General features: G+C 33.8%; 1 protein-coding gene across 3 annotated transcripts; it reads right to left on the bottom strand.

The window, feature by feature from the left end:
- Positions 1-2,314: 2,314 nt before the first annotated feature.
- Positions 2,315-13,044, bottom strand: LOC107421967 (uncharacterized). Of its 3 annotated transcripts, none has more exons than XM_016031340.4 (10): positions 12,857-13,044; positions 12,376-12,653; positions 8,207-8,275; positions 6,704-6,793; positions 6,160-6,202; positions 4,719-4,825; positions 4,112-4,207; positions 3,819-4,009; positions 3,044-3,113; positions 2,315-2,675 (listed from the first exon to the last, which is right to left on the bottom strand). In XM_016031340.4, the coding sequence occupies exons 2-10, from the start codon at positions 12,553-12,555 to the stop codon at positions 2,565-2,567; spliced, it is 957 nt and encodes a 318-aa protein (XP_015886826.1). In that variant the 5' UTR covers positions 12,556-12,653; positions 12,857-13,044; the 3' UTR covers positions 2,315-2,564. The 3 variants fall into 3 exon arrangements, with proteins under 3 accessions (XP_015886826.1, XP_015886825.1, XP_015886824.1); XM_016031339.4 differs by lacking the exon at positions 8,207-8,275 and adding an exon at positions 8,321-8,392 and having other exon boundaries at positions 12,857-13,043; XM_016031338.4 differs by having other exon boundaries at positions 8,207-8,278; positions 12,857-13,043.
- Between the last annotated feature and the right edge of the window lie 145 nt (positions 13,045-13,189).

Below are 13,189 nucleotides of genomic sequence, written 5' to 3'. Positions count from 1 at the left end.
CTAAATTGTCACACTTGACACAACTTACACACCCTATTTTCTCTCCCTCAAGAACTTCAAGTGGGATTTTGTATTCTTCAAAACAAGGTGAAGATGTAATTGTAGATGTAATTGACTCTGGAATTTGGCCTTACAACAAAAGCTTCAATGATCATGGCATCTCCGCAAATATTTCATCAAATAGATGGAGGGGAAAATGTGAGATTGCACAAGATTTCAATGCCTCTAATTGCAACAACTAATTCATTGGTTCAAAATATGCCAGTGAGGGATTGAGAAAGGAACGGCCAGATTACAAAATAAGAATGAACTCTTCTAGAGACACTACAGTGCACAGGAATTTTATGTCATCTGTAGTTGCTGGGAACTATGTAGACTATGCATCTTATTTCGGTTCTTCTACCGGGACAGCAAGAGGTTTTGTGCTGCTCGCTAGGTTAGCTGTTTACAAGGTCTCTTGGTTTGGAAAAGGGTTATGATCCCGATGTTCTTTCAGGAATAAATGAAGCCATTGCTGACGGCGTTGATGTGATTTTCATCTCCTTGGACAACAACCAAGGACCGTTGGATATTGATCCAGTTTTCATTAGGTTCATGAAAAGGTATAATAGTTTCCAATTCAGGAGGAAATAACGGACCAATGCTCGGAACACTCTGTAACAGTGTCTCTTGGGTGATGACAGTTGCATTGAGTTCAGTTGCATGTTGGTTCGCAGGGATTTTGTGTTTTGGAAGAGGAATATCCATTGTTGGATGGTCATTGTACTCAAGAGAAGCTTCACTAGAAAACATGCCATTAATCTATTGCAAGGAATTGTCAAAATGTAATAAAGCAATACTTGAAACTCTAAATGGAATTCTCATATGCATTCCAGAATTTATACATGTTTCTTTTCAATTAGTACTCATTCCCTGGTCAAAAGTTAAAGTTGCAATCTTTATTTCTGATTGTCCTTATATATTTGAGGTAGAAGATACACCATGTGCTTGTGTAGTGATGAAGCAAAAAGACGAAGGAATGCTGATGAAATACGTAACATCAACTGACTCACCCTTGGTTACCATGTCATTCAAACAAACCATCACGGGGAAAAACCAGCTCCTGCCGTGGCTAGTTACACTTCATGAGGTCCTTCAGCAATTGCTTCAGGTATTTTGAAACCGGACGTAATGGCACCAGGATCCGAAGTTGTGGCTGCTTGGCATCAAAACTTACCAATTTTTCAACATGACGTGCCTTACAGTGATTTCAATATAATGTCTGGAGCATCTATTGCTTGTGCTCTAGCAGCCGGTGTTGCTGTATTTTTGAAAGGCTTGCACTCGAATCGGAGTCAGGTGGCCATTAGGTCTTCCATAATAACTCCTGCAGATATTGTAAATGCTACTTTTGAACCAATTCAAGATAATGGAAACGATTATCAACCTGCTTCGTCTTTAGCAATCGGTGCAGGTTTTATCAATGCCAACCAAGCACTTGATCTAGGTTTGATTTATGATGCAACTCCAAAAGACTCTGAACTTCTTGTGCTCTATATATAAAAAACATAGGGTTTCCAGCATTACCAAATTAGAGACAACTACAATTGCTCGAACCCATCTTCCCATCTTAATTACCCGTCTTTTATCGTATTTTATTGTAATGACAAAATTTCAATGGATTGTAACAAATGTTGGAAAAGATACTACAAAGTTATAAAGCCAACACAACAAGATCAAATGACACTGAAATTACTGTCTCACCAGATAAATTGGTATTTGAAAAGAATGAGAGGAAAACTTATACATTGACAATAAGATATAGAGGCAACAACAAAGGACACGTTCCATTTGGTTGGTTTGTTTGGGTCGAAGAAAATGGAAATCAACTTGTAAGGAGTTCTATTGTTGTGTCACCTAGAGTTAATAACATGGAAAATTATTTTTGTTAAACTGTTATTATAAATTTATTATGTTCTAAAGTAAACAAGATATAAATATTTCTCTTCAATTATTCTTTTTCCATTTACAGACGGCTTAATTACCAAAAAAATAATAATATTTATCACCCCTAGTGATCATTTATAATGGAATCCATATACGGGCATATGCTAAATTTAATTGCCTACCTTCTTACAGGTTCACTTTCCCATAGGCTTTTAGTTTTAAAATATCAAAAAGACATTAAATACAACCAACAGACCATTGTCATGTTATTATGTATTCTACTAGTAATAATCGGGCATGGTGACAAGTAGCTAAACTTCAAATAACATCATTGCTAGTTAAAGGATTTTGAAACCTAAACATAGGCATAAGTAAAAAACTAGAAAAATAAAGAAAAAGCCAAAGATTTATATTGATTCACACTTTTCGGAAATGGGTTACCATGGAAAATGGATAACCATTATATCAATAAAAGATGTTAACACATTTGCTAATGGCATGCTATTAGCAGGAACCGAATTTGGCCTATGCTATTACCAGAAACTGATTTGGATAAATAATAAGCTTAAGCTAGGTATACTATTTAATTTGGATCATAAATAATTAGGCAGTCCTATTGACATTGCATATTAGTAAGTTTAATTCACCATCATATGATCAAAACCTCCGCCCGCTTGGAACGATGGAACACGGCTTACCCCGGTGTTGTGCAACAGCTGCTGCAGCCACCTTCTTGTAGTTGGATCTTCCTGCATTCATCAATGATAATAATGAGATGGGATCATTTTTTTGTTTTTAATCTATTGCAGATCATGCGCCAAAATCTGTATACTGAATCTTTTATTGCCAATAAAGTTTTGCCTCTTATCAAAGAAAAAATTCGGAAAAAAAAAAAAAAAAATTCATAGTCCCACTCTTCGTTGATCAACTTCCTTAAGTCCCCAAAAAGAACTCACTCAAACCACCAAATTTCATGTCAAAGATTAACAATTGGGCTCAAAATTACCACATGAAAGACTAGAAAAATAAAACAATAAAAAATAATAAAAAAAGAACCAAAAAAAAAAAAAAACAAAAAAACAAAAAAGGAAAAAAGAAAGAAAAAGAAAACACATACACGCAGGCATTCATTGAAAGTGGCATCTCTTAACATGTCTGGAAGACAGTTTCTTAATGCTTCACAGGCCCTGCGCAACAAAGACCAAAAGAAAAGTTTTATCAGACATAAAATGATTCACCCCAAAAACCCAAGCTTTTATGCATCGTCAAACCTCTTCAACAACTTCTTCTAAAGTTTCCATTTCTTTCCACATGTTAGGCACCTAGAATCATGTCATATTTTGCATCTTGGTACTTTTTAATACCAGGCCCTCTAATGATGTAGTGCCTACTTCCTAAAGGCTTATGCTCTGAGAGAGAACAGAAAAAGGAAGGGTTTCTTAACAGGGTAGGTCCAAGGGCCCTTGTCATTGGTTTGTTCTTTTGCTCAAAATTAGGAATTCCGTCGTATTTACACTCATAAGGCTCACGTTCGATCTCAAGCCATTGAGGAAAAACCAGCATTGAAGAAAAGTGTGCTATATTAGAATTGTTTGCTCCATTTACTAAAAGCTTAATATTTTACAAATCCCTTAATCTTAGTCATATCTCAATTATTACAACTTCACAGATGTTCATTCATTTCACAATTAGGAGCTTTCAAACCTATATCATATCTACACATTTGGCCTTCTAATATTTGACCCAACTAATGGTAGAGAACAGTCGAACTCCTGCATGATGGGGACCAATAAAACACAAATCGACAACATGTGCATATAATATATAATGGAAGAGGGAATAGAAAGAAAAGAGAGCCTCTAAGAAATGAAATGGTCTGCTATGTAACCGACCTTAGATTATCCGTCAGTCGAAGATAACATCTGATGATATGCTTTAACAGACGCGAAGATGGGTTATCAGCTAGTGCTGCAACCATGTTGCCTAAAACCCGACCAACTGCAAGAAACCGCTCTGCTGTAGTACAAATGTAATCCAAACCCACATCATCCAATAAAATCTTTTGAACTATAAATGTAGCTACCTGCCAGAAGAGAAACCACTTGTTAAACAAGCAACAACCTCAAATCCAAGTGAAACAGAATCAATTAAATCAAATTCTTGAAGGAAATTTATAAAAACAAACTGTTTTTGATAATTCGCTTCCCATCTCCATCGTGCGCAAGCACAAGGGTATTATTTCTGTAGAGAGAAGGAAACTAATAACTTCTGTATCATCAACCTGGCAAGGAAAAAAGAAAAAAAAATTCAAAATTAGAAATTATAAATTAGAAACTATATTAATTATAAAAGAATTTAAAATTGGGTAAAAGGTTTACTACCAAGCACAGAAAATGTGCAAAAGGAAAGTAGGAAGGGAAAGGAGGGGCAAGAGAATAATATTGTAGCAGATATCCCCATGTTCAAACTCACTGGAAACTCAATGCTTTATATAAGAAATAGTTTTAGGTTGGTTTGAACAGCTTCTTATTAAAAGTCGCAATCTTATATGGGGACCATTACCCATTCCTCAAAAATGTCGGAAAATGAGATCCCAAAGGTTCCCAGGACAGTAAAAGGTAACAAAATATAAATTCTAAGATAGAATACCACATTCTGCTAAACAAATTCTAAACCTCTACTTGAATAATGTTACGTCAGCCTTACTATGCTAAATATGTTTACAATGAAGAGAAAATGGAAAAGAAACATATGGTATACATGCAAGGTAATGTTAAAAACGGATTAATTACCTTCACCAAGGCACCGATGACACCTAAACTAGTGAGCCTCAGGTACTCAAAGGGTCTTGACTTGCTTGTTGTATTAAGGAAAGGATAGAGATACAAAGGTATATGGGCTGAAAAGGACAAAATTTTAGTATGATAAATATTTCTGTAAAATTAAAACATATGTATTCCAGAAAGCAGCTTGAATTACTTGAAATTAAGTTTGGAAATGAACTCAAGGCTTTGTGCCTGTTTCCATCACAATCACAACTTACAAACAAAACATAGCACCAAAACTGCCATCAAAGTAAATCAGTCTAAAAAGGACACAAATCCATACCAGATACTAAAACTTGTTAAATACTCCTTCCCATGTTGAATATTTAATTGATAAAAAAATTCGATATACACATGTCTCAAGAGGGGTATCCAGGGAAATACACCTTAAATGTAAGAAAATTTTTAGTATGAAAAAGATATTGTGGCAAGTTATAGCATAAGAATGGTCAAGTTTCTTGGCTAGCGCATAGATTAATAATGCTTGCATAGCTAAATAATTCCAAGTCATAATTCTATATGATTTATAAGTTGACAAAAATTTTTCCTGAATCCACATATTGCATTCTATAAGTTCAATTATATCTAAACTTCAATCAGAGAAGTTTTTATGGATGGATGCAAATTGCAACATAAACGAACATCAAGGGAAGTCTTTATAATTTTGATATATATAAAAGTAGATTAGTAAATTTGTAAAACAGAGAAGATAATGTAATTTATCTGTACCACAGAAATACTAGTGCAGAGAAGATCATTTAATTTATCTGTACCACAGAAATACTAGTCCTAAGTTTTATTTGACATTCTAGACCCACCAATTCATACTTTTTTCTCCTGACATCAATCCAAACCCAGATTCATTTCAGCCTATGAGGTTCACAGTTACTATTATTACTGGGAAAGCAGAATTGTTGCTAGTGTCACTTTATTTATTTTTCAATATTTCATCTTCTTGGACCCTGAGAATGCACAAAAGCCAATCAAATACACAAAAATTGTTTGTTTACTCACTGGGCCACTGGCAAAACTGTCTAACCATACATCCCCACAATTAATTGTCTCCTAAGAATAAAATTATCGGCACTTCACAGAAACCACTTCCTCGTTCATGCCACAATCAGAAAAAAAAAATCTTATTATAAATTACAAGCTCAAGCTGTGATAGCTTCCTAGGTTGAGTTATTTGACATTGAGTATATATTGGTTTGTTATCAAGAATACTGTAAATATTGAGGAGGAAAACCAAATAGGAGTGTACAAACATATAAAAACAAGAGGATTAAAACATATTAAATGATAGATTACAGCACATATACTTTTCATGCTTGAAGGCAGTTGAAACAAAAGAAACAATCACACCACCAACAAATGTGCAAAAGCTTCTTGTAAAGATCAACAATATTACCGTTGAGGAACAACATCCTTGTATCTGGGTGGGAAGCTACACACTGCAAGAAAACAAAGAAACAATGATAATAACACAAAGTGCTGCTAACAGCTTTGTTTAGTTACCACTAATAGCAAAAGCTTGAATTGTAGGAAGTGGACAATAATGGTATAGAAATTGGGCTTTAAATGTGCAACACAGTGAATTGGCAAAAAGTTGAGGGACCTCTATGCTAATAAAGTTTTGACAGTATTTCAAGTTATCATCAACCTAAAACCTTAAGTTGGTAGAACCTAAAAGCTTAAGTTGGTAGAAAATGGGCCTGACAATATTTATTATATTAGTTTATTTTACATTCACAGTTTTTTTCTTTTCTTCACTATAGTTTGATGTGTATCGACCGATAATGGAAACAACATAAGTTAATTTTCTTAAACATAGCAAAAGTGCTTTTGAATTGAAATTGATCATGTAATCATAATTTCAAAAAAAGGAACAAAAGCACAAGGTTGATACAAGTATAAGCATGGGACATAAAACTTAAGAGGGTAAAACATGTGACCTGAAGAAGAGCAAGCGCATTGCAAACCCGATTTGATTGTGCAGGAGTCAAATTTGGTGGCGATAAAACAGGATAAATTGATACTATCTCCTACAGGTAGAAACACAAACAACATATTGGATAGGCTATCATAAAAATCAATAAAGGAATTTAAGATTCGAAATTTACAGATTTTAAATCCCATTCTGCAGTACATATAAAGCAACTTATGACACACCAACAATACCTCTAATATTTGTGCAGAGATAAAACAATAAACACATGCAATTGATGCAGCATTCCATGATACAAAGAAGAATTTGAAAATATGAAAATACCAGTGAAAATATCAGCAAAATAAAATATCACTAAGAATTAAAAGAAATTGCAGAAGTTAAGAGGAAAACACAATAATTTCAAAATGAGAGTTCAAGAGGTTCTTATGAGGTCATTTAATTACAAAGTTATATACATAAAAACTAGTGGATAATAGGGTTGTATTTCTTAAGGTTATTATTGTGCACACAGACAGTTTAAGAAGTTGTTTATCATTTATATAATTTAATTATGTACTAAAAGAATCTTTATTTTCATATTATAGTAATATCTTATTACAATTATTTTTAATTATACATGATTTTTACCTGGTTAACCAATTTCCAGTAGAATTCCTAAGAGATAACTATTTCCCTTATCTTCATGTGTAGAGTACGTGATATAACGTGAGTCTACTTCATCAGATTTACACTTCCAAGAAAGTTTCGATTATAGTTATGAATATATCAACCTTACCGAGATAGCATTTCTAAGTTTGTTCATTATTCCTATCTTTTTCTTTTTCTCTTTTATTCTAAGTTGTAATTAATATTCCTTCATTCCCTTTTACTCATAATTTTTTAAGCTTTGTATTACTTGTTTATGAGAAAAACATATAGCATATCATTGTTTATTGAATTTCTTTTAGATGCTTATTTTTTAGGATTGGTATGTCTTACAAGAATGCATCTTCAAGCAAACTTTCAAAAGATATGAGCTTTATGAGAATTTTCAGTATGCCAAAAATTTATGAAATGATTTCAAAATCACCAAAGTTTCAATAGAATTATGGATCTTTTGCTGAAGATCCATGATAAAAATTTTCCTATATACACGACTTTTCAGCTTACTGTGTTGTCTCAAATCCCCCTCTTCCCCACAGAAAGCTAAGTGGAGTGCATCCAATCATATGGACAAATGCTACCGAAACCACAACATTGATTGGTTCTCTAAGCTGTTTCCCAGCTGAAAAATGAAACATCTTATGACCATATCACCACTATAGCCCCTTTTCCTATGCTGATATCAACTCCCACTTTTAAAATCATCAAGATATTAAAAAAGACTTGGGAAAGTACACATATAAAGACAATGTAGAAAACCAAGCTTGCAACAGGGAAATAATTTTTGACTGAAACAAACAATAGTACCAAAAGAACATGAAAAATGGTTGTGAGCAAAACAATATACCAATCATAAAGAATATACCTGTAACAGTGCAGCAATAGTACCAAAAGAATTCCACAACAATGGAGCCAAATCTTGAAATATTTCTCTCTTCTAAAATAAAAACAGAAACAAAAAGAAGTTTATTAGGCATACCTGTACCAGTGCAGCAATAGTACCAAAAGTATTCCACACGAAAGGAGCCAAATCTTGAAATAATTCCTTGTTCTAAAAATGAAACCAAAGAAAGTTTATATTGCAGCAAACCTAATCTGGACAGCAAAATTGCAAAACCACCTCAAGAAAAGAATATGCACATAAGTAGTAGAAACAACATCAACCAATGCATTCATTGCACATGTGAACAAACCTACAAAATTTACTATCAGAATTTCTCTTCTTTCTTTTTTACCCATTTATATTGAAGATGAAGACACCACCTTTCATCATTCATTTGAAGAACCAGTGAACCTATATGCTACAAAATGGGACACATCCATCTTCTATTACACAGACTGCCTATTCTGATGAAGCAAATTTCATTCCCATGTCCATAGAATAACACCAAAATTCTACCAATTAAGTTAACTCTCTGACATCCCCATGCACTGCCAAAATTATAGGAACCTTCCTTCTGTTTAACTGAATTATGCTAAGCCCCACAAAACAAACTCATAAAAGAACTCTCTTGAGACAATAAATCCTGGTACAATCTCCATGGTCATTCTAATGTCCGATACCAATGGCTTCACCCAAATGTTGTAACCTCATTAGAGCCCAACTTAAATGTCAAAGCATCCAACTGCATGTCTGTAGTGGTACTTAAGGCAACAAATTCCCTTGTGTCTAAACCCAGCATCTCTTCCAATTGGAAATTCACTACCCAGATTAATCCTTATAAAATGGGGCAGAACAGTTATTTGCCAATGTATCCACGTGCTGGTAATTATTTGGCTGAGGCACTGAACGTTACAAACAACTAAAGTTGGGATAGGAGCCAAATGGAATAGGGGCACCACCCTCTACTAGATACATGGTTAAGTTAATGGTTGCATCTAACACCAAAGTAAGACTTTTTTTCCTTCTTTTCTCATAGGGTTAGTATCAATTGCCTTCCCTAAAATTTGGCCCAAATACAATTTGATCCCTCTAATTTTAAAAATATCATTACCATTCTCTCTAATTTCAAAAAGCCATCTTCCTTCGCTATTCTTTCATTCATGCCCCTTAAATTAATATCATCCACAGCCCCTATAGGAGCCAAATGGAGTACGGGCACCACCCTCTACTAGATACATGGTTAAGTTAATGGTTGCATCTAACACCAAAGTAAGACTTTTTTTCCTTCTTTTCTCATAGGTTTAGTATCAATGGCCTTCCCTAAAATTTGGCCCAAATACAATTTGATCCCTCTCATTTTAAAAATATCATTACCATTCTCTCTAATTTCAAAAAGCCATCTTCCTTCGCTATTCTTTCATTCATGCCCCTTAAATTAATATCATCCACAGCCCCTATAGGGGTTGTAAGCAAGTATTAGGGACAGTTTTTGTAATTAAGTCATACCTCATAAGGTGTATATGAAATTAACCATTTTTCTTATGTAAAGGAAATCACCAAGTCTTAAGAGGAAGAGATATCTTGCATAAGAAATGAAAAGATTAGAACATATACTAAATTAGACAATATCCATTCATCCTAATAGAGGCATAAAAGGGATATTTCTTTAACTTGCCAAGAAGTTGAAGCCACAAATTAGCAAAAAATCTAATCCTATCTCACACAAACATTAAATCTTGGTACCTGTCTACAAATAATCTTCCAATTCTTTCCAACCAAGTTAACCAAAACAAAGAAACAGTAATCCATAATACTTTTCTACTTCCTCTAGAGCCGTTGAAAGAAGCAATCCTCGCTAACCAAACCAATTCTAGAAAAACCCATGAGAACCCAGCTTTCTTTTACAAACCAAAACCAAGTATTAACTGCCACCTTAAAAAGTAAGATTAAAAGATCAAACGTTTCTCCAATTCTTTTGACCATGACAAAACAAGAAAGGAACAACACAACCTCCATCCTTGAGTAATGACAAGGATACTAAAACCTTAACAATGGAAGATTATGACATCCTAAATCCAACATCGAGCATATGCAAGGATATCATGGGAACATAAGCAAGGTATAGGGGCCCAAAAGTCAATTGGAGCAATTTTAGGTGAAGGTCAAGGCCCTTAAACTTCTATATTGCAAAAAGATTAAGTTATAAAGATTATTATTACTATCAGTTTTAATAATAGTTATTATAGACCACGGTCCTTTTAGTTTAGCTAAGAATCGAAAGAAAGGCCAAATTAATGTTCTCTCATCTATAAACATGAAAAGTGTCAAAAACAAGAAACTAGAAGACCAAGCTAGAGCTGGATGGTTGTAGACAAGATGACCAGCCAACAATTGCAGTACTTGTCTATGAGGTCATGCTGTCCAGTATGAACCTTTCAATAAATTATTTAACCACTTATATAAATATGTTTTTAAAAAATTTGCATTGAAATCAATCAAGTGTCAAACATATTTTCATGTCCATATACGTTAGCAGTGCTAATTATTTTCATGGTAAGGAAAATACAACTATTAAAAAAAAAAAAAAAAAAATCATGGATGAAACAATAAGAAAGTACAACTATCTGGCACACACCCCTCACCTCACTTCACCTCCCCACCCCAAGTGTCAAACATATTTTGATGTCCATATACGTTAGCAGTGCTAATTATTTTCATGGTAAGGAAAATACAACTATTTAAAAAAAAAAAAAAAATCATAGATGAAACAATAAGAAAGTACAACTATCTGGCACACACCCCTCACCTCACTTCACCTCCGCACCCCAAACCCCACCCCCCATCCAAACGGGAAAAAGAAAATAGGAGAAGAAGGAATCTGGTATGAAGCTTGTTATGTGTATAATAGCCTGCTTGAGATGTGATAACAAATTTGAGTTTGAGATTCTAAAAGCCAATTGCATTGCATGCTAAAGACATGCTGTCTGAAGCTTCCATAGTAATTTGTTACATTACCAACTACTGATTAGACGCCATTATATCAGTATCTGTCAAAATTTATTTAACCACCTAGTTAGAAAGGAAAAAGAGTATATCTCATAGAAAACTATTAAAAAAAAAAAAAAATAGTCCATTTTTTCCTACTACTAATATCATTTTTTTCTTTTGTGTTTTATTTAGGAAATTAATTTTATTAAACTGAGAGTAGTTCACAGTTAAGAATCCACAGTCCTACCATATACACAAACAAACAGAACATCAGCAAATACAAGTAATAGAAAGATAAAATGACTTGCACCAATCTACGTTAATTCTAAAAGAAGAAACTCTGCCAAATTCCTAGGCTGTACAACACCAAAACTATGCCAAAATATGAACTTATTCATACAAAACTTACTAGCTCTCGTCCCTACCAACCCCATCAATCAATGCTAAAACTGCACACCTCCAGGCATCCTTTGCTTTCATTTATAAACCCCAACCATAAACTTTCTGCTAACAGAGGAGAGGAGCTAGAATGCCATGGAGCTACCAATTCTTAATTCTTAACCACAATAGTTTAGCTGAAACAATTATTTAGTGAGGCCAATCTTCCTCCTCTATTACACATTAGAGAAACCTCTAAAGGACCATAACTAATACCATATTCTTCTATCATATCAAATGACATATGACTCAAATGTTCTCATGCTTGTTATATTACTTCGATTCCCAGCAAGCATAACTACACTAGTTCAAATGGAAAAAAGACTAAACATATATCCAGCTATCAATTTTGTTTAACAAAGAAAAAATGTATAAAAACAAGCCTAAATTCATATTTCCATTAACGAATAAACAAAACTCTCAAAGATGCATCAAAAGATTAAACATGGAAGTGCCAAAATGGCTTGCTGAGAAACTTTATATAAATAGAATACATATAATTCTATACTCAACTCAAGGTGATGAAACTACTAAGACAAGGAGGCCAGATTATAGGCACAGGAAAACGAAATCAATTTCTAGCACATCAAACAGTTTTCTCTGCAAGAATGAGACCAATCATTACACCTTCAAACCAAAATTCTAAAGGTCAATAAAAACCAAACATTCAGCATTTCCAACCAGCAAAAAGAAGACCCTTGAAAGAATGTAGAAAGGTAGTTTACCTTGGAGAGTTCAAGCAAAGCATTTTCCCTAAGATCAGGGTTACTGAGCTCAAGAACCAAGTGTTCAGCCGATGCCATTTTCCTATCTTTGTTTCCTTGAGCACCTGATACGCTTGGTGTTGATGCACTTGGACCTCCAAATCCCACATTCATTGATAGCGACTGGGGAAGATTCGCCATTGATTTCTCTTAAGGAAAAAAAAAAAAAAACAAAAGAAAAAAAGAAAAAAAGAAAAAAAAGAAACCCTTGATTTCCTTTCCTTTACACTCCTCAAATTCTGCAGGAAAACAAGAAAAAAACCCTTTCTTTCAGTCGAAATCATCAAAATAGGCAAATTTTAAACAAAACCCATTAGCAGATTGATCATGAACATGCAAAAAGAAAAATACCCATCGATCCAAACATGAAAGATCATCACCATTTGTTTCTGAAATTCAAAAAAAAAAAAAAAAAAAAAAACCTGGTTTTTTGGTTACTCACTTGTCAGTTGAGGAAAGTGAAAACGAAATCCTCCGTCGCCGTTACACAAACATTAAAAGAAGACTGCAAAGCCAATCGGATTTTGGGTTGGTACGAGGGTTGAAGAAGTGTGTTTCAGCGGAAAGAAAAAAAAAAATTGACATCTGGATAACTATAGCCACATCAGCTGTTTAACCAAAACTGCTCGCCCTCAATAACGTTAATAAAAAATCAGAGAACGAGTGAAATTAGTATTTCCTTCCTCGCTCCTTTATTTTATTTTATTTTTTATTTTTTGGTTAAATGAATATAAAGTTTATTATTATTATTTTTTCAACTGAAACTTTTTTTTTT

This window comes from Ziziphus jujuba, chromosome 3 (assembly GCF_031755915.1).
Source record: "Ziziphus jujuba cultivar Dongzao chromosome 3, ASM3175591v1".
Taxonomy (NCBI): domain Eukaryota; kingdom Viridiplantae; phylum Streptophyta; class Magnoliopsida; order Rosales; family Rhamnaceae; genus Ziziphus; species Ziziphus jujuba.
The sequence above is the reverse complement of the archived record's forward strand: the minus strand, read 5'-3'. Positions and strand labels throughout refer to the sequence as shown.

Coding starts and splice junctions, on each gene's coding strand:
- LOC107421967 (XM_016031339.4), bottom strand. CDS start 12,555: ATGGCGAATCTTCCCCAGTCGCTATCAATGAATGTGGGATTTGGAGGT. Junction 6,794..8,320: donor CTATTGCTGCACTGGTACAG/GTATGCCTAATA, acceptor TTCTACCTGTAG/GAGATAGTATCAATTTATCC. Junction 6,203..6,703: donor ATGCGCTTGCTCTTCTTCAG/GTCACATGTTTT, acceptor GTTTTCTTGCAG/TGTGTAGCTTCCCACCCAGA.